Source organism: Balaenoptera acutorostrata, chromosome 3, assembly GCF_949987535.1.
Source record: "Balaenoptera acutorostrata chromosome 3, mBalAcu1.1, whole genome shotgun sequence".
Classification (NCBI taxonomy): domain Eukaryota; kingdom Metazoa; phylum Chordata; class Mammalia; order Artiodactyla; family Balaenopteridae; genus Balaenoptera; species Balaenoptera acutorostrata.
Window position 1 is genome coordinate 64,123,714 of NC_080066.1, and position 22,149 is coordinate 64,145,862.

The 22,149-nt window shown below is 42.3% G+C and overlaps 1 protein-coding gene across 1 annotated transcript in view; it reads left to right on the forward strand.

The window, feature by feature from the left end:
• The window catches only part of NPTN (neuroplastin), a 65,580-nt gene that overhangs the window by 32,207 nt on the left and 11,224 nt on the right, over positions 1-22,149 (forward strand). The window contains exons 2-4 of the mRNA XM_007197751.3: positions 6,485-6,656; positions 10,144-10,238; positions 21,294-21,427. Coding sequence (XP_007197813.1) covers positions 6,485-6,656; positions 10,144-10,238; positions 21,294-21,427 — 401 coding nt within the window. The remainder of the gene's footprint in view (positions 1-6,484; positions 6,657-10,143; positions 10,239-21,293; positions 21,428-22,149) is intronic.

Consider the following 22,149-nt stretch of genomic DNA (forward strand, 5'->3'; position numbering starts at 1 on the left):
TGAGAGAGAGTATGCTTGCACTGTGATATGGACCCCACTCCAAGTTCTTCCAGTAAGTCTGGATTTTTTTTTACTCTCTTTTTGCCATTGCCACCTTGTCTTATGGAAGTGTAACCTCAAGCAAATTATGGGCCGTTGGAAGTAGTCATCAACTTTTAGTTCCTGGGCAGTGCCTGGCAATGTTGTTGAGGCCTAGCCTTCACCATAGAGTTTAGTTTCATTCATCATTGTACAGATCTCATTCTTTTTGATCTGGCCTCTAGGAGCCAGGCAACTAAATTATGTGAAGAGAGCCTGTCAAATGCCATGGTTATTTTTTTGTTTTGTTTTGTTTTTATTTTTGTTTTTATCCCATGGTTATTTTTAAGACTTTTCAGGAGATTTTTTTAGTTGTATAAATTTATGGGATTATGGAGGGCATAGTCCCTCCAGACACTGGCAATGAGTTGAGTAACTGTTACTGTTGGTTCTACTCCTGAGCTGACCCCCATAGTATTTCTTACTCTGAAGTACAGACTGTCTTGCTTTCCTGTGCCTGAGGGTCTGCATTCAGGTAGAGGCTGCTTCACAGACAATTGGGTTGTTTGCCATGGGCCCAGGGAAGAAGAGGATGTGGGGAAAGTCTAACCTGAATTCAGGATAGGATCCTGCATGAGAGAGAAATTTGCTAGCCTTTCAGTTGAAATTTGGATTCTGACTCCCAAAAGAAGGTGTCAGTAGATCAGTTAACACTTCTTGTTGTGACCCATAAAAGACATTGCATGTCTAACGAAGTGTTCACCCATCCAAAAGAGAGATCCTAACTTGCATAACCTATTGCCACTTGCGGTTATCTTTCATCACTTGCCTGAGTTTGGAAAGGTAATGGTTTGTGCTCTAAGGAAAGAGATTTCCCTGAGACCCGAGGCTTTCTCATTCCTACTGGCTGGGCCCATTGCTAAAACGCTTTCCAGTGGGCTTGCTTCTGCCTGGCCAGCACCTGGGCTGCCCCAGCTTGTAATTAGCCTGCCTTTGCTTCGTAAGCTTCCCAGGGTGGTTCTTCTTCTAAAAGCTTGTATGAAATGCTGTTTACTGTCTCTTTATAGTTTAAAAATGAATCCTTTTTGTTCTTTGCAGCTCATTTGCTTTTTTCTTTTCTTTTCTTTAAATTACTATTAACACCTGTTGATTCTTTTTTTTTTCTGATTGGCCTGTCACTGCATTCCTGCTCCCCCTCCCTCTAGCTGGGTTTGTCAAGTCGCCCATGTCAGAAACTAAGCTCACTGGGGACGCCTTTGAGCTGTACTGTGACGTGGTCGGGAGCCCCACGCCAGAGATCCAGTGGTGGTACGCAGAAGTCAACCGGGCAGAGTCTTTCAGACAGCTGTGGGACGGTGCTCGGAAGCGCCGTGTCACCGTAAACACCGCCTACGGGTCAAACGGCGTGAGTGTGCTGAGAATAACCCGGCTCACCTTGGAGGACTCTGGGACTTACGAGTGCAGGGCCAGCAACGACCCCAAGAGGAATGACTTGAGGCAAAACCCTTCCATAACATGGATTCGAGCCCAGGCCACCATAAGCGTCCTTCAGAGTGAGTCCAGCACCCTACAGTAGTAGTACTGTAGTCACTAGAGGTGGCCCGATGACCCTTCCCTTCTGCTTCCTTTCCCTCTTCCCCAGTATGATCACTCACCCCACCCCTTGTCTTCGTTTTTTCAAACCCACGATCCTTCTGGTTGTAGTGTATGAAAATATTTGTGGCAACTTTTTTTTTTTTTCTTTGCTGTCCTCTTTACCTCCCTTATCCCCCAACCCTTCTCTGTGTCTTTCTCCTCAGGAACAAAGAACTTGGGGAAATATGTGATTGTCCAAAATCATCTGCATTGGGAAGAGGTGGGGAGGGAGAACTGGGGAGGCTAACAACAAGAAAAAAAAAAACACTTAAAACTCACAAAACCAAGCAGTCAAACCAGGATAGTGTTGAATTGTTTCTTTCCCTCTGCTTTAATTTTGTAGTAGGTTTTCTGCTATCCTTTTGCTGATTTATTCTCTGGTGCCTTTCTATTTTTATTTCTCTCCCCAGTCTAACTACTTTTTATTTCTTCTGTTCAACTGTTTGAAGCTCTCTGAGTAGCTGCCTTCACCTCTATGGTTTTAAGTTTGTGTCTGCCCAGCCTCTTCCCTCACTGTGACTTAGTGTCATCCTGTTCTGTGATGGGAATGTTGCCATGAGTGTGGTGTGGTGATGTGTTTTGGTTGTTGGGTGGCATGTAAACTTGGATATTTCCATAGTTCTAGTAGCTCTTTTTCTTTTCTAAAACAGTAGCATGTGCTTCTCTGATAACAGCTCTCCACTGCAGCAGTATACTCCTCACTGGTCCTGCCCAGCTAGTCTCCTATTCTCTTAAAAGCGGCAGCCTGAGATTTCCTCCTTATGTCTTGCTGTTAGGAGCCAGGTGACTCTAAGCTGCAAAGTATTTTTTAACACCCCATCATGCTGTTTCAAGGTCAGAGTTGGATCTGTTGACAGATAGTTTGACTCTGATGACTGACTGTTGGCACAGCAGTCACTGCCACACTATCATTCCAGAGGCTGGCAACCCCAGAAATAGTTTGGAAGCCATTCACACTGGCCTTTCTTGTGTCTTAAAAAAGGAAACTAAGTTCCAACCCTGTTCCTCTGTGTGGTAACAGTGAGCTGAGCAGTTGGCTCAGAATCCTTCCCTTCATCTGTAGTAGCAGGTACAAGTAAGACATCAGACACAGGAGCTTTTGTGGCCACCTCTTTCTGGATAGTGTCTTGCTGCTTGTATGGTGGGAAGGAGAGGGAGGGAGAAGCCACCACAGAGCCAGTGCTTCTGACCAGAAAGAGTTCTAGCCCACATCTGGCCTTATTATAGTTGAGGAAGCATTCTCCATTTAATGGAAAGAGCTTCTGGGTTTTACACCTTCTTGTCAAGGACTCAGTAGGAGTCCCTAGAGCCATTTCAGGCTTAAAGAACTGATTGATTTAGAGAGAGTAAATAAAAATAGTAAATTACATTTATGAGGATATTGGTAATAACACAGGAGGTAATCTGACTTGGGCCTTGAATCTATATACTTCTATGGAAAATAGCAAGTTACTTGTCTGTTCTTTATAGCAACTCAGAAGATGCCTATGAAGAGGACTTAGAGTAGAATTAGAGGCTGCTGCAGTTGGCACTGTTGAATTAGAGAACCTGCTTCTGGAAAGGGAAAAAGAAAACCTTGTCTATGTGAAAATGGGGAACATTAACCCAGTGATTTTTCTTTTATTTAACAATTTTTTTCCCTTGCACGCCTCCTTCTCCTGCCCCCTTGCTCCTTTCCTTGTAAAAGCAGAATTACCCAAATGGCCACAAAGCTCTGCAGAAGTTTGTAGGCATGGACTGGGCTGGGCATTTGGTACTTGTACTTGCAGGAGCCTGACTCAGGTAGACTCATAGTTAAAAGGTCATGCCTTGGGGCTAGAAGAAGATGAGGCTTTGGGGTACCTACCTCTTAATCTCGAGAGTATACAGCAGTCTCCCAGTTTACTTAGAAATAAGCTTCCTAATTTTGGGGTGTCTGCATGTGGTTGAAACAAACCCTGGCTAGTTCACACTCTCCCCAGACCTCCCTGTCAATCAGTTGACGCTAGTTAACTGTTTTAGAGAGCCAGGCTTCTTTTTTTTTCAACACCCTGAATTCCACTCTAATTGGATTTTTTTTATGATTTCAGCACCCTCGAGGACATTTGTCTCCAAGGGGAAGTTGAAATTTTCTATCTAAGAATGATCTCCTGGCAGTAATGTAAGGCAGGAAGAGAAGCGTGCCCAGTTTTTAGGTTCTCTCTCTGTCCATAGCATGTTCTACATATGAATGATGGCTAGGGTAAGTAAGGGTCTCCTAACCAGTGCTTCTAAATAGGAGTAAGTGGCAGGTAAGAATTTTTGAGCTTCTCCTAAATGTTCATCTCTCTTGGACTGTCATGGGTAATGCTTGACCACCAGTGTTCGATCAGAAATAAAAGCCCCCCACCTTCATCCTGGTGCAGAATGCAGATGTGGCACCGAGGCCAAGGAGCTTGGTCTAGCACTGGTTTCCGTATACAGCAATTACAGGAGGGAGGTTACCCCATCCCACAACCCTCCTATGGTGCAGAATCATATTTAAACCTATTAAAATTATCGACTTGCTCCCAGCTGACTCTTTCCTGGATCTTAAACACTTAAGGGAAAAAGTGCTTTCCTTTGCCTTCTGAGAATTCTTTGCAGAAAGTCTACCAGGTTGCTTTCATCACCTTCTTAATCTCCCTGAGCTGCAGTGGTCATTTGCATCACCACAGGTAAGAGTAGCATTTGCTTTGGCCTCCTTGTAATTTAAGCATCTGGAAGCTCTTGGCCTCAGAGTTTACCCTTTCTCAGTGCAGTCTGAGAGGAAGAACCAGAAGGCGAGTCCCAAATGGGACAGAAAATAAAATTGAATAATAAAAATTCAGTAAAAACCTAAAAGTGTGTTTGGATTTTAATGTTGCCTTTATATTTTTTTAAATTTCTGTGGAGTACTGGTTCTCTCTTTTTATCGCTTTTGTTTTTGCTTGGTTTTGATTTTCCTGAAATTGTGGTGCTTTCTGCCGATGGTGTGTGTGCGCCTTCCATTGCAGGGTTTGCAGCTGTTCTGCTCGACTTAAGGCCCAGGGATTTGGCTTCTGTCCAGTGTGTTTTGGAAACCATGGGACACCACTGCGCTAATGTGTTTACATGCATCTGCTTCTGTCTTAGTGGCTGCTATGCCTCCATTATCTGTGCATAGAGATCCTGTTTGATGTTACGGATAAGGACCAGTGTTGAATGAAAGATAACCACTATCCTTTTGCCAGAGTTGGAAAATAATTAGAACCAATTTACTTGAGCAAACTTGAGGATTTGCTTTATTTATCACAAGTTTCTTTGACAATATGAGCTCTACAATCAGAAATGTTACATTGATTAGGAGGTGCTTGGGCATTACATTTTTCAAGTGTCCCATGACTTCTCCATCCTCTCCTGCTTCCTGCACAATGAACAAAGCTTAGTTCCAGTGAAGGGAGAGAGTTTTGTCTTCAAGAGTTAAGAGTCAGCACTATACTTTATAAAATGATGTCAGGGAGCTGCTACAGAGTTGTAGACAGGAAGTAGCCAGGTGTAGGGAAATGGGAAGTTAGTCAAGGATTTCTGAGAAAGAATTGGAAAAAAAGTAAAAGAGCAAATACCTCTGATTGTGGATTGGAAAAGATGGCTAGTTTAGACTTTACCTGAAAATGTTTGACCAAAAGTAGAAAAATAACTAACCATGGGAAATGATTAAAGATAAATAACGACAAAAGACAATAAACAAACTTCAAGACTTTAATATAGTGATGGAATTCAAAGTGCTTTAAAGGTGAACCTTCCAGTAACGGTATGGATATAGTGTGCCTTAAAAAATTTCTGTTCAATGTGTTATAATATTTGACTCAAATAGGTTATTTTTGTAGATACTAAACGAATGATCCCAGGTTATCTAAGCCCAGGTAAAACCAGAAGATGAAGTATATAACTTGCCCTAGGGTGGAAGGTGTATGGGGGTGTTTTTGGGTTGGAGGAGGAGGGTTAAAGAATTCGGTCAGATGTGTTTTCTAGGCCCAGCTTTGTCACTAATAATAATTATGGCCTTGCACAAGTCATTGTACCTTTCTAGCTCTTAAAGACTGGGATTCATTGAACTCTTAAGGGCCTTTCAGCTCTAAAATTCTAGGAGCCCATCATACCAACATATACCACATTCTAGTTATGATTATCTTAGAATGGAAAGTGTTTTAAAGTGCAATTCTGAAAAAATTTTGTCTTTGGAGTAAAATATGGGCTGGAGAGAAGAACTGATGGTTCCTTAACAGTTTTCTCTCGGCAAAATTTGGAAAATGCAATAGACTTTCAATAGGAAATTTGCTTTTAGGATCTACATTGTCTTTTTCTGCATAATTAATGGCCAGGCTGGTTTGCCATAGATTTATCAGATTTAAATGTGGGAAAAGCCATACATGCCTAATTATAACTATTACTTTTCAAGGCAGGAAGTTTATTAGTTTATTAGTTATCTAAATGATATTGCCTTTGTCTTCAGAACTGCAAAGTGGAGCCTGATTTTCTAATTGAAGCCGAATTGGTTGGTGGTTCTTATCTCATAAAATGGTGGTATTCAAAAGTGTAAGTGGATTGTTGCCAGTGCAAGCATTCATAATACTCCCATTCTTTTCACGTCTAGGCCAACTGGTCTTCAGGCTGTTGTCTGCGCTAGTGGTCATTTGCTTATAATCATTGTTTTTCCTTTCTTGACTTCCTCCAAAGTGGCAAAGTGAAATTCCTCATGTGGTCCTGTCTGCCCTCCCTCTTCTAGTCTCCCCAACCTACCCCATCCAACTCTCAGGCCAGGGCTGCAGAGCATGGAACTGTGGCTCCCTATCATTGTGCACTCTTATTACAGAGCCAAGGATTGTCACCAGTGAAGAAGTCATTATTCGAGAAAGCCCTGCGCCCTCTGTCACCCTGCAGTGTAACCTCACCTCCAACTCTCACACCCTTACATACAGCTACTGGACAAAGAATGGGGTAGAACTGACTGCCACTCGTAAGAATGCCAGCAACATGGAATACAGGTGAGAGGGGCTAGCAGCTCCTGGGAAGATGGGAGGGAACATGGTTGAGTTTACTTGACATTCATAATCTGTAATTATGCTATGTGGGAGAGACATGGTCCTCCCCTGGAGACTCTAATCCAGTATATCTGGGGTGAGGCCCAGGAATCTAGAAAGGATTTCTAATGAGTGGCCAGGTTTGAGAGCCATAAAAGATCCCTTCACTATGATGATAGAGCAGCTGAGGGCATCGGGAGTGATTTGCTTAGGATAACAATGCTAGTCAATAAAAAAGCCACAATTGGAATGCAGGTCTCTTGACTAAATCCAGTGGTATGAGGAATCAGATTGGAATCTGATCTAGGACTCTTAGAGCAATATCACCCTAAGTGATATTTCCACTGAGTAGATTTCCTAGTGAATTACCTTTTAGGAGTGTTTATTATGATCATAACCTGATCAGGACCAGTGGATACAGAGCTCATTAGTGATCTGGAAAAGGATGGTAGCCTGGAAATACCCTTTGATGAAAGGGGGGTATTTTCTGGCAGAGGTTACCCAGCACTTGAAGATTTGGTACTTTTTTGGAATATCTAGAACACCTGGCACCTCACCTTTCAGAATAGTTTGTTCCTAGTTGAAAAGGATCAGCTAATCCTATTTGGCAGGATGATGCAGTGCAAAGAAAGAGTGCACTGGAGTGAGACCAGGAAAACCTGTGTACCTAGTAGTAGCAAGGACATTCTGCAGTATTTTTCAGAATTGAAATCATTTCATACCCCTTATTTAATTGACCCACATTAATTTGTGGATCCTCCTTTTTTTCGGGTAAGAAAACTGAGACTCAAAGAGTAATGATGCTTGACTACTTTCAAGGCCTCATACTGTACCTAATAAGTTGCAGAACCAAGGCTAGGTTCCAGGTCTTCTGACTTTCTAGAATCTAGGTCATTGTTTTTTTTTCGGTTTTTTTTTTTGTTTGTTTGTTTGTTCTTCTGCTGTATTATACCATTTCGTGGCAAGGTAGTTAATCTCTCTCCACTGTAGTTCCTTCTGATATAAAATTGGAAATATAGCCTCAGCTATATCCTCATAGTTTGGAAAAGGTAAATCAAATAGAGATGCTGAGTGGAATAAAAGGCATCTATTCTTGGTCTGTCCATTAGTTTTACAAGTTTGTTTTTTTATAATACCTCTTTCAAGGTACCACATGTCCAATCATGTTTCTCTTGGGTCTTGTACTATGTTACCCCCAAAGCTTTGAACTGTAACTTTATGTAAAGTTTGAACCTAACTTTATAGAACGACTCTTTTTTTTTTTAAAAAAAAAAATTGGAGTATAATTGCTTTACAATGTTGTGTTAGTTTCTGCTGTACAACAAAGTGAATCAGTTATATGTATACATATATCCCCTCCCATCTTGGACCTCCTCCTCCCACCCCCCAGTTCCTACCCATCTAGGTCATCACAGAGCACTGAGCTGAGCTCCCTGTGCTATACCACAGGTTCCCACTAGCTATCTATTTTAAACATGGTAGTGTATTTTTCCTCAGCCTATTTGAAGCTCTCCGGGGAGTGTTCTGCATTGTCAGAGTTTTTCAGGGAATCTGTAGAGTAACAACTCACATTTTGTAGAGTAACAACTGATAAGTCCCTTGGGCCACCTAATAAGTTGGCCATGGAGCCAGTCTCAGACCCTGCTTCTGCTTAGCCTGTAGGGGACATTTTTGATTTGCTTTAGTTACTTCCCAATAGCTAGTCAAAGGAAATGCTGTGGGGAGATTTTGAGCCCATAGGCATGGCCTCAAGTTTGGGAGTCATCTCTCAAGGAACTTACTGTAGGCAAGTCTAAGCCCTAAAGATATTGCTGCTGCTGCTTCTCCTCCTCCTAGCTCTGGAACATTTGCTAAGAGCAGCTAACTTGTGTCTGTTTCCCTATTGGGAGCATATTGATATAAGAATAGGCATTTGTGTCAAATTGAGAAGACTGTTGACAGCTCCTCTTAGAATCTTATGCTGCCATGGGTATGCTGAGACAGTCCTGTGGGTGGGCTATGTCTCTCCTCATCCATACTCTCTTCAAGTCTTTTTTGGGATGAACAGTAAGATGGATAAATGCATTTGGCCAGTGTTTGAGGTCAGGCGTTTTTCTCAGACATTAGTGCAGTGGAGATTTGACCATCGCAAGTATCATATTTTAACCATTGAGCAAAAGAGTAGGAGCAAAATAATGTTTATTTTCTCAACTGGAAGCTGATGTTTCTCTGTTTTCTGTAATTACACACCAGCCTTTCTGCACATTTGGGGGGATGTGTCTAGGCCAGCACGAACTGAGCTGATATGAAGCTGACCTTCAGGGCCAAGAAAGCTTGTCTAGGATCACCCTATAGGATTCAGAGGAAATACTGTTCTCTTCATACACACTTCTTACAGTCCTTTCTTTCACTCTGCTTAACTTGGTCTGGATCTGTGCATAGCTGTTCACTCTAAGTTTGTGTTCATTCACGTGTTTATTCATTTTTCTACTATATTCCAGGCACCAGGGTATGTGCTGGGTATAGAATTGTGTACCAAATAAACAGTGCCTATCTACATAGAACTTGGTCTGTAGGGAAAACAGACATTCATCAAGCAATCACATAAATAAATAGTTACACATTGTGATAAGTGCTGTGAAGAATTACAGTGTAGTATGAGAGAGAATGTCAGGGAGAGGGATGTCACTTAGATTGGGAGGTGGAAGTGACGTGTAAGCCAAGACTGATAGAAAAGGACTTAAGAGGCTAAGAGTGATGGGACGAGCATTCTATTTAAAGGAGCATCTTGTGTCAGGGTTTTGAGGTAGGAACAAGTTCAGCACATTGAAAAACTGAAAAGAGACCTGTAGGGCTAGAAAGCGGCTGAAATGACACTAGAGAGGGGCCAGATCATGCAGGGCCCTGGAGTTCTAGCTGCACCTAAAAGTCTTAAGAATTGAGCTGCATCTCTGTGGCTGATGCTCTGATGGCAGATTTTTTTCCCCATTATTCCTATGTCCTGTTAGTAGACTTATTGAAAGGCATGCTACTAAAGTGCAGGGTAGGAAGAACACTACTACTAAAAGTCTTCAGGGAAATGCAGAAAAAGATTTGCTTTTTTTCTGCTCTTATTTATTTGACTGGAACCACCAGGTGAGCAAGAACTTTTTGGTGATGGCTCCATCTTCTGTATCTAAGTGTAGATTATAGTACTTTGTACAGCCCTCTCTTTTGATTACTTGCTTTGTAGTTTATTTCTCCCAATAGACTGGAGCATCTTAATGTTAGGGACCTGTATTCCTGACACCCAGTAAGAAGTAAATTATTAATACACAGAGGGAGATTTTTGCTTTCAGTTAGGAGGAGGTGAGTTGCATGTAGGGGCACGACTTGGAGAGCAGGGTCCGTGGTTGCCCCTTTGATTCTCCTTTTGTTGTGTATTTTGACTGTTCCCAGCTTCCTTACTTGATTTTTCTTCTCATCTCTGCAGGATCAATAAGCCGAGAGCTGAGGATTCAGGCGAATACCACTGTGTATATCACTTTCTCAATGCTCCTAAAGCAAATGCCACCATTGAAGTAAAAGGTACAACCCAACAGAGGCTGCGGTGTGAGCCTCTCACTCTCCTTCTGAGACACTGACTTGGTCTGGGCTTCCAGTCTTTGAGCTTTTCTTGTTTTCATAACGGGAGGCAATATAATATTATGGTTAGGACTGAAGGGTCAGGAGCTCAACTGCCCGGGTTTAAATCCAAATCCCATCATTCACTGTCTTTGTGACCATGGCGAGTTATTAACTTCTCTATGCTTCTGTTGCCTCATTTGTAAAACCTAACACGTGGCACATGGGTAGGTTAGAGGGATTAAATAAGTTAATATAGTAGGTTGAACCATATGAAATTGCTGTTTTTGTAGTTCAAAAAATGTTTCAGTTTTTGTAGTTCAAATGTTTCATGTGGTTCATCCTTAGGTAAAGCTCTTAGAATAGAGCCTTTGAAGTATTATTATGTAGGTATCTCCAATGGGCCAGGATTTGGCAAAGTACAGTGTGCAGGGTGAATATAAACTCTTTGTAGGTAATTCATTAGAATTGTAATAAAAACTCTGGGTGCATGGGATCTTAAAGATGAGATTGTAGCTGAAGGTTGCAAGAAAGGCCAGTGGAACTGTAAGAGTCAGAGCTAACTAACGTTTAACCCAGCTTTCCTGTGTTGTTTCAAAGAAGCAGCTGAGAGCCAGAAAAGTGAAACCACTAGCTCTCTGTCACACAGTGAGTTTGTGGCAGAGCTAGCATAGAACCCAGGTCTTGACTCCCATCCCTATGATTTTCCATTTTATAAAATGACCATGGGGAGGCAGGGCTACTGTTTGAGGTCAGACTGAAGAGATGAGGATCTTTTTTAGTCCTTTTCATTTTGCTTAGGAAGGACAAACTTGTTCTCTAAATCTATAGGGTGATCCCTAGAAGCTGGAAGGATAAATTTAGGAAATGCGAATGGCCTATATAGCAGGTATTCAGATTTTCCTTAAAATATTTGGAAGACTAAAAATTCAGACTCAAGAAAATCTTAGAGACAGTCAGAGTTTCTATTATATGTTGTTACTAAAGGAAAGTAGTGTCTTGGTGACACTTGCCCTAACTTGTGTCCTTGTTGACGTAAGGACAGCCAGTGCCTCCTCTCGTGGCCAGATTCAATTCTAAACGCCTGGAGGGGTGGAGTCACAGTGCCATGGTTACAGTCCACACAGGCCAGAGAACCTAGGATTTGATTAACTCCGTGGCTTTTCTTGTAGAGATCTGGGTTTATCTCTGTTTTTGAAGAGTGCCATATTTATTCAACATGAGGATGAAGGTGTGATAAAGCATTTTCTCTAAGCCAGCCAAGGGCCCTTCCCCACCTGGATGAGCTGAGCTACGTGGGGAGATGTTTCACTCCTTCATATGAGATCTGAGGCCCTGCAACATTCCAGGCTAAGCTTTTGGCACAAAGTTCAAGTGCAGAGGGAATGGGATGGGTGAGGGAGGGAGAGTGTCTAGTGTCTAGTTAATCGAGGTCTCCAAGCCTAAAGGGTAATTACATATAATTCCAAGTCTTGACTAACTCTAATCATACTGATCAAGCGTTAATGATTTCTAAGCAGCACTTTCAGGAGTAGAAAGAGAGTTATTTTTCCATTGGTTTGTCTGCTCAAGAAGGTGAGGTTCCGATGGCCCCAAAGGCATCTTTCCTCACATTCTCTTTAGCAGATAAGAAGTGGTCTGGAGGCTGCAGTCAGGAGTGTCTTCCGAGGAAGTTACAACATGCACAGTATCTCACCATAGTGAAGGCACGTACTGTGCTGTGCTCTGTTGTATTTGTACTGTACAATAACCCTGTGAGGTGGATTGGGCAGGTGGTATTAATATCCTCATTTTAAAGAAGTAGACCTTCAGAGAATTCTGTTTTATATAATCCTAAAACATATTCTGTGACTAGCTTGGGCAGATACGTTAGTCTGTCAAGAAAATTCACATGGAATTCTAGTCTTTCTTCCTTCTCTCCCTTGACACCTGGATAGAGAACAGCTGAAAACTTAATGTCTTTTAGGTTAGAGATAGTTTGGTCTGGTAAAGACTGAACACTTGGCTTTTCTTGTGTAAGTTTAGGAGGGTTTGCCATAGGCCCAGGATGACATTCTAAGCCAGCTCCCGATTATGGTTGGGGTAGAAAACTGCCTTGAATTTACAGCGGTGTATGTGTTGTTCCCACAGCATTTTCATATAAACTCTTGTTTCCTTAGTTCCTCTAGGGTGGGGTAAGAGACAGTTATCTTTTTATAGCTATAATGATTTAGAAACTCTGCTGAGTAATAGAGAGGCAAGAGGTGGTTGCACTCAAGAACAGAGAAATTCAGGGGGTTCAGGGAACATAAGTGACCTCTGCCAGAAGGAGTCTCTGAGAATCTTCATTTGTGGTTTTAACTAAATCAACATTTCAGGGCAATATAATTCAGACCATACATACATATTTCTTTAGCACTTATTCTACACTCAGCCTTTTCTTCCCCATCTGGCTTTCCCTGCAGTTGAAAACTTCCCTGGGGTGTTGTTTGGGCTCAGCACTGTGGGGAGTGAAGGACTTAGACTAGCCAGAGACTGGGCATTATATGTCACATGACCAAATCTTGAGTTACTTGTTATGTACTAAAGAAGAGAAGGCTGAAGGAATCAGAGGGAGGGACACATATCTGGGAACAGACCTGAGGTGGCAGTGCTTTTCCACCTTAGCCTGTAGATCCCTGTCAAGAAAGGAATTTTAAGGATGGTCGTATATACATGTAATAGGGAAGGCCTTGCACCTGAAGTAAGGTTGGTTTGTTTTTTCTTTCTCTTTTTTTAAAGGACAAGAATGAGGCACAGTATAAACAGGAAGATACTATTACTGTTGAGGATTACATTTCTTAGGTACTTGGCAGGTGACCTGAGCAGATGCTGGGGGAGGAAGATGGAGCAGGGCTGGCCAGGGGGAGAGGAAACAGCAATGACTACACCTTGTGGGACCTCGGTCCTATCACCAGCCTCTCTAGGGATCTGCTTAGATAACTCTGGGGAGGCTTCTCTTTCCTTTCTGAGCTTTTTGACTCCTCAGAGGTTGTGTCTTCCGGAGACTCCACACCTTACCATACAGCATTTGTGAAAGAATAGGTGTTGAATTTTCTATCCCTGTAATTATTCAGCTTTTCTAGCCCTTAGTCCCTCCCTCTTCCTCTTCCTTTTCTAAAATTAAAAAATGTGCTCACAAAAACAAGTTAAAGTTTTCTATGTAATTGACAAAGTTGAAAAGAGAAAATACCTCTCATGACTCCCAAACCCTATCCTCACCCTTCAACCATTTTGATTAATCCAGTAAACAAGGAGTTTGAGTTTTATTGCTGTTTTTAGAAAAGGATTTTGGTGGTCAACAAGTCCTCTGCGACAGACATGCCATTGCCGCTTGTGAAAGGTACATCCCAGCCCCAGGAAGGTTTGGGTCTGGTGTTTTATTAGGGCCATCATTGTGTCTCCCTGCTCATTGGGCATTTCAAATGAGTTTCAGTCTTTTGGTGGCTATGAGAGCCAAGATTGATCTTGTTTTTCTTCTCCCTACTTATTAGCTTTCTTGCTATTTGAATATTATGACTAAATGTTAGGATTTCTAGAAGTGACTTTGCCCTGCATCCCTGTTTCCTACTCTGTTGCGTGGCCTTACAACTGATATATCAAAGTTCACACTGGCCGAGGCGGACTGTGTGGTGATGGTGACAGATATCATTATTAGGAGTAATAACACACCTCTCACGTTTGTACAGCACTTTCAGCACACAGAGCGTTTTTGTGCTCATTTATTCGTTTGACGGGCAGCTAGTTTGACAGGTGAAGATGCTTAGAGGTTGTGACATAGTTGAAGTTCGAGCTGATGTCAAAGCTGGTTCTGTCTCAGAATTGCCCTGACTTGAAAAGTCTCTGAAAGCATAACAATAATATCTTGAAGCTGCTTGAACATTTTGAACATGAACCATAGCCCAAATAACCATACCTGTTCCTTCTTTTCCTCTCTTCAGGGTGCTACCCTGACCTACCTTAATAAGAATAAGAACAGCTAACGTTACTGTGTGCTTACTGTATGCCAGGCACATTACTTGTCCCTTTCCTCTCCTGTAGTCTTCACAACTCTGAGGTAAATGCCATTATTATCTCCACTTTCCAGGTGAGAAAATTGAGGCTCCAAGGGAATTGAATGATTTGCTCAGTGTGACATAGTCAACCAGTGGGGCCAGAGTTCTCACCCAAGCACCCTAGTACCAGAGCCCATGTTCCTAAGCACTAAGCCACACTGCTGTGTTCAGCATATAACAATGTAAAGGTCTTGGACTGACAGAAGAAATGGGTTCCAATCCTGGCCCTGCCATTAAAAACTTGCCGTGGGGGCTTCCCTGGTGGCGCAGTGGTTGAGAATCTGCCTGCCAGTGCAGGGGACACGGGTTCGAGCCCTGGTCCGGGAAGATCCCACATGCCGCGGAGCAACTAGGCCCGTGAGCCACAATTACTGAGCCTGCGCGTCTGGAGCCTGGGCTCCGCAACAAGAGAGGCCGCGATAATGAGAGGCCCGCACACCGCGATGAAGAGTGGCCCCCACTTGCCGCAACTAGAGAAAGCCCTCGCACAGAAACGAAGACCCAACACAGCAAAAATAAATAAATAAACAAACAAACCCAAAGTTAAAAAAAAAAAAAGATATAAAAAAGTCAATGCGTTCAGCTTGGGGTATAGTGAGGTCATAAATTACTTGGGGTTAGAAAAAAACAAAAAACAAAAAAAACTTGCCGTGGCCCTGACTAGTCACTTTCCTTCGTTGGGCCTCAGATTCCCCAAGTGTATGATGAAGTAAGATGAGATAGATGATCTTGAAGGTTTTGTAAGGCTCTAAAGGTCTGTGGTTCCCTTATGTGGACACAGATGAGAGGTTGGGTTAGTGAAGGAAACGATTTCTAAGCTTCTTTTCCTAGTAGTAGTGACTGTCAGGTTCTTAACTTTGAGACTGTCACCTCAGTGCCCCCTACACCTCCACGCGTATATCTCCTTGTCTTATGAGACACTCATTTGTAGTCCCCTGATCTCAAACACTGATGCCAGGAAAAGTATTAGAGCAGTGGTTCTCAAACTTGATTTAAGGTATATGAAATGTGGCCTAGGCATCAGGCTTATTAAAAGCACTCCAGATGATTATAGTGTACAGCCAAGGTTAGAATCATTCTTAGTGGAGACTTCAGTGCCTCCTACTCAGTGGTTTCACCTGCAGGAAAGGGAGAAGCCTTGTCCGCAGAAGGCAGCACAAGTTCCAGACTGCTTTTTTAGTCTTTACAACCACTGATGAATCTATTCTGTATAATTATTGAGCCAAAAAGCCAACATCTTTCTTTTTAAAAAAAGTACTTATTTATTTGGTTGCGGCACACGGGCTCCTTAGTTGTGGCAAGAGAACTCTTTGGTACGGCATGCATGTGGAATCTAGTTCCCCGACCAGGGATGGAACCCAGGCCCCCTGCATTGGGAGCACAGAGTCTTAACCACTGCACCACCAGGGAAGTCCCCCAACATCTTTCTTGCTTCCATCTCAGCCAGTCTCATATTGTTTCTTGGGCTTGGCCCTTGGCTAGCAGTAAATCTTAACTCCCTCTGCCTTCAGCCAAGCCTCTATTTTTGCCTATAGAAAATATGAGGTGTCTCTGGGATTTGATAGGTTGCATGAAGGAAGCAAAGAGACCATCTCTACATTATCAGTGTGTTGTATGATGAGACGTTGTGCGATATTTTAAGGATGGAGTTTCTTTGAAAATGAGTTGCAAGATTATGAATTTGCTTTGAAAAGTGAGCACTAAATAAGCAGTCCAGGTAAGAGGCCCCATACCTTGATCCTGTCTCAGCTCTGTTGTGTTAACTTTATTTAACATCATCTTCAGCTGAACATGCCTCAGTTGTCTAAGCTGGCACTTTCTACAGCCACCAGCCTGGCAGAGAAGCTGGATGCTTTGCTTTAAATGCCTGCGGGTTAGGCAGCAGAGGGTACTGAGGAACATGCCTTTGTCCTCAGCCAAAGGCCTAGATGATGACATTGGGTCAGGTGTTGGTGGGTAACTAAGACTCTTTTGGAACCCTGGTGTTGCCATTTATTAGGAAACTGGAAGGGTCCATCCATTAACTCATGGGATTAGAGTGTGTAGCTAACAAGGCCAGATCATGAGTTAATTCCCAAGTGGGCGTGTGATCTCTTCTAAGGATCTCTTTGTTACTTCTTTGCTACCCAGTCTGTGCCTCCCTGAGAAGGTAAAGGGAATTAAGCAGTATTTGCTCTGTCTGACTCCTCAGACCTGCCTGCAGACCAACGGGACCTAGTTAAGTAGGTCCTTATTAAGTGGCAAGCCCATATAAGGCGAGGCACCATAATCAATATAAATAGGCCACTAATCAGTATAATTTGTCAGTATCTGACCTGAGTAAACTTTATTAGAGCCACAAACAAAAGTCCTGCTTATATTAGCAAATAGGGAGAAAACACATAATAATCAGCATCTTTTTGATTTCTTAGAACTCATAATGCCTGTCTTAGCCTAACCTTTCCTTTCCCTAACTAATAATGCAATTTAAATGTTTATTTTTGACCCTGGGCTCCAATCGTGTGCTAGATTGATGTAGAGATGTAAATTAATCCTCATAAGACCTCTATGAAGTGTGGGTATTTTATTCCCATTTTACAAGAGTAAATATTGAAACCCAAAGGATTTTAAATGACGCACCTTAGGTTACTCAGTGAGTAATAGAGTCTCGGTAGAGCCAAATTTCTCTGGCTTAAGTCTAAAACTCTTTACATTATAGTATATGAAGTAGCTAAACTCTGACAGATAAATCAGTCCCACCTTAGGTCTAGAGCGTTCTAGTACATCTACAAGCAAAGATAACATTTGGGCAGTTTGCTGTGCAGTTACCATTAATGCATGTTGTATATTTTTATTGTTTATGGACTCTGTTCTAGTTTGGTTATTTCCCCTTCTATATGGTAAAGGACAAAAAACATGGCCTCTGGAGTCAGATAGCCCTGAATTTGGATTCTGGCTATACCATTTACTAGCGGTATAATTTTAGATGTTAAATAACTTTACCAAACTTGAGTTTTCTAATCTATAAAAATGGGGTAATGTCTGCCTCATTGGGTGGTTATATTTGTTACCTGACGCTGCATAATAAATTACCTTAAAACAACCAATACTTATTACCTCATAGTGTCTGTGGGTCAGGAATTTGGGAGCAGATCAGTGGGGTGGTTCTGGCTCAGGGTCTCTCCAGTTGTTGGCTGGGGCTGGAGGGTCTGTTTCCTAGATGGCTGCCTCAGGGGCTGTGGAGGAAGACCTTAATTCCTTACTACGTGGGCCTCTTCATAGGCTGTTTGAGTGTCTTCCTAGCATGGCAGCTAACCTCTCCCAGAGCGTGTGTTCCGAGAGAGAGAGCGAGAGAGCGAGCAAGAGGGAAGGAGGGCAAGGAAAGCCACTTTGTATTTTGTGAACTAGTTGCACACCTTTATTTTTACATATAGATATATTTTTTCTATATATTGATTCATGTTCTATATAGGAAAAAATATATAAAATACATATTTTATAAATATATAAAACATATGCTATATTTTATTCTTTAGAATCAAGTCACTAAGTCCAGCCCACACTCAAGAGGAGGGAAATTAGGCTCTACCTCTTACAGCGAAGAATATCAAAGAATTTGTGGACTATTTAAGAGGTGGACTCTGAGCCCTAAGGGGCCCCCTCTCTGACCATTGCTGACATGTGCTCTGAGAGCCTAGTTACCTTTCTTGCTGTGGGTCTGCTGTCTTGCTCAGCTGGTGGGGCAGGAACAGGCTTTCTGATTGAGCAGCAACCATAAAGGACAGAGAGAAGTGAAAAAACTTCATTGACCCAGAGGCTAAAGTGATAGTTGTTATAATCATTCCTTATAAGGTTAGAGTGATGTGACTTGGGTTATTAATCTTCTGTCTTCATGGTACACTAGTGATACTTCCACCAGTTCAAGGGTGAATAATCAGGGCATTATTCTTTTGAGGACATTATTCCCAAGCTTCACTCAGTATTCTTTGGTGAGTTGAGGAGAAAGCAGCAGTAGATCTAATAACCATTGGAAACTCTTAACAGGCTTCACTATGTAAACATGGCCAATAAAGTGGGGAGTGGGGATGCACACTTAGTTCCTGTATAGTCTCCGCACACAGTAGCCTTTAAGGTGCCTTCCCATCTGTAAATAGAAGCCTCTGTAGAATCTGGAAGTAGATGAATGAAAGGAGGACTTGGTGTTCTCCTGAGCACCAAGGCAGGAGTGAAGGCCATCCCCACCTGTCTCCCCAGGTCTTGGCCTTCAAGAATAGTAGCTTTTTAGAGACTGTGGAACCATAAACCAACTCAGCTTTTAGCCTTCTAGGTGGTTCTTATGTGTAATCTAAGGGATGAGTCTCCAAGGCAAAAGCTGATGTTAGTGAATTCATAGTACATTGGCATTAGTCAAATAACTGGGCCAGAGTAAATAGAGTGAGTATTCTCTGTGGGGCAAAGGAGAATGAAAGTAGAAAAATACATCACATGTAAGCTGATTTCTGAAAGTTACGTCTCTGCCATTTCCCTGAGCTCCAGACTTGATATTCAGCTGCCTACTTGACAACTTCACTTGGATGTTAAATAAGTCTTAACTTAACATGTCCTAAACTTTGAACTCCTGGTTTTTTACTACCATCATTGCTCCATCCCTAAACAAAACAAAATAAAAACAAGCAAACCAAAAAAAAACGCTAATTCTTCGCCGTCTTCCTCATCTCAGTAACTGTCAACTCCATTCTTGCAGTTACTCAGGCCAGAAACCTTGGGATCATCATTGACTTCTTTTTCTCTCACTTTCCACATTCAGTCCATTAACAAATATATTAACTTAACCTATAAAATATATCCAGAATCTCCTCACTTCTACTGCTACTGCCTTCATCCATACCACCCTCTCCCCCTTGCCTGGATTGCTTCCACTATCATCTCTACAATTTTTGTCCACATAGTAGCCACAGGGAGCCTGTTAAAGCATATAGATAGTTTCATACCTGCACTTAGTATTCACCAGTGGCTTCCCAGCTGACTTAGAGTAAATGCCAAAGTAATTTCATTGTCCTACAAAGTCCTATCCAATCTGGGCTCCATTCTCTGATTTGGTCTCCTACCATCGTCCCCCTGTGTTTCAGCCAGATTCCTCCATGCTGTCCTTGTACATAACAAGCATGCTTCTGCCTCAAAACTTTTGCCTTTCCCTCTACCTGGAGTGTTCTTCCCGCAGATATATGTGGCCTACACCCTAATTTTCTTCATGACTGTGCTAAAATTCACCTCATCAGAATGGCCTTCACGTACCACTCTGACGTATTTGGCATGTAACGAGTGCTCAACAGATGTTTGTCCAATGAATGAAACACAACTAGAGGCAAAATGTGGTAGCTCTTCTGCTTGTTGTGTCTCCCTACTCCCCCATGATGGTGTTTTAAGTATGGCTATGGAGCGTGTTCCTTCCTTGGAGTGCTTAAGATGGTCCTTAATATTTACTGACTGAAGGAAGCTCTGAAGAAGGTGACCGGGTTGAACAGTGACTGACTGGCTGTGGGAGAAATTTGGTGTGATGGGCATTTGAGCCAGCCTGACTCGTTCCCTTCTGTAGTGAGGAACTGTGCCTGGAAAAACAGATATTTCCTTTATAATGTCCTATCTAGAAAACACCTCACGCTGAGTAGTACTGAGCAGGCCTTAGTTTGGCAGGTTGTGGAGATGGCTTGGAGCCTTGCTCATTCTTTTCCTATCCAGGTGCCTCAGGAGGTTTGGGAAGCACAGTCTGGGAGTAGCAGGATGTTGGATTATTTTTAAGCCAAGAAAAGCCAAGCCAGTCAGAAGGGTAACATGGGGTCAGCCCATGATATAATACAATTGTACAGGCTTTTACAGTCTCAAAATGAATATTTTGACATCTTATCTATCTATGCAAGACACTGGATATAGGCAGCAGCTAGAAATAACTCCATTTGATAATGGGGTATAGAGTTCAAGCACAGAATAATTAAATAACCAGCAAAACTGGAATTTGGACCAGGCCTATTGATTCTCTTTCCCATCTTTGCCAACAAAGTGACGTCTGGCCTACTTTGAGTTTTATTGCTTTCAGATTAGTATAACTGGTGCGGTAAGGTGGAAAATACAGTTAAGATCAAAGAAGGCCAAATTCAAAGAATTAGCCCCTATCTCAGGCTTATTGGGTCCTTGAAACTTAATCTAATATTTAAACCACAGGTGCTGTTTATTTCTTCCTAAGTGATCCCTAAAAGCAGAGAAAATCAACAGCTTCTAGCATGTCTAGAAATTCCCCTAAGATTGGGTTCATTGAGATAACTGCAAATCAGGTGTGTATAAATCAGATTCTTAAGCCGTTAATAAAATCTCTTGGGACACTGGTTGAATTTCCTGTTCATTTCTTTCTTCCCTTGTGAAGACCAGTTTGCTGCATTCCCTCTTTTCTGGGAGAGCCTTGGCCATTGATATTCATCACGTAGCTTCTCCAAGCATTAATTGTTTTTATATACCTTGCAGTAGGACTTGATTTTAGGTGTTTGATCTCAGGGATCTCTCATTTCCTGAAGGGAATATATGGCATTTGATATAATACATAATTATTGCTAACACAGGTGTATTAAGAAAAAACCATGACTGGCAGAGAAGGTAATAGCTTCTGTTTGCTTTTTCTTTAAAGGATGGCTTAATTTATGCAGTTGCACCTGTGCTCCCTTCCAGTAGGTTGGAGAACCACCTGTATTATTAGTAGAACTTCACATATAGTAATCCTCGTGTCTGCTTTGGTGGGTGGGAGGTTAGGGCAAGGGATTGGTTCCATTGCTCTGTTCTGACCTGAAATGCATGTTATCAAAGCTGAATATGAGGGTGGGTCTAAGGAGAAGCAGGGCTCTGAGCTAATAGTTGGGGCCTTTGTATCCTGTTCAGCATAGGCTCCCATGGTAACTGTATTCAACACTCTTTCTCACAGCTGCTCCTGACATCACTGGCCATAAACGGAGTGAGAACAAGAATGAAGGGCAGGATGCCGTGATGTACTGCAAGTCAGTTGGCTTCCCCCACCCAGAGTGGATCTGGCGCAAGAAGGAGAACGGTATGCCCGTGGTGAGTAGGAGGCAGCCCTGGTTCTCTATACGTGGGTCTCTGTGGTTGCTGGAGTTTCTCCTGGGGAGGTCTAGACATCTGGACTAGTTTCTGCAACCTGCCATACTGGCTGCTGTGGCTTGGGTCACCCTTTCTAGAGTCTTGGTGGTTACATCATGAATCTGGAGGTCATTGGCAGTCTCTGACCAGCATGGAATCCCTATACATGATTTGTTAAAGCTGTCTGTCTGGTAAAGGATTCGGCTGTTTACCTTCAAGATAAGACACCAAGAAGAGCTAACCCCAATCTTAAAATTTTACTATTATTCTGGTACATTTATCCTAAAGAAAATATTGCTCATAAAGTGGTCTTAACGTACTTTTCTTGTTTTTTTGGGAAGGCAAGGCAGTGAGAACAATTAATAGTATATTCCTGGAACACATGAAATACTGATTAGGAATTGAGACAATCTAAGGAGGCCCATGGGCAGCCTTAGACAGCCTTAGACATTGGAAATCTGACAGTATCTGCTTCAGAAAAGGTCAAAGAAAACATCTTTTCTAATCTGTGGGATGATTCTTGATGGTATTGGGAGAGTCAAAACTTTAGACTCTCACTTTTTCTCTGATTAATGCTTGACCAGTCTTCTATTCTGTCAGAGGGGGTGACATACATCCCTCCCCAGGCTTTGTATGCCTAGCACTCTACTCTACCCAGGCATCCTCTTTGACTGCCAGTCTTC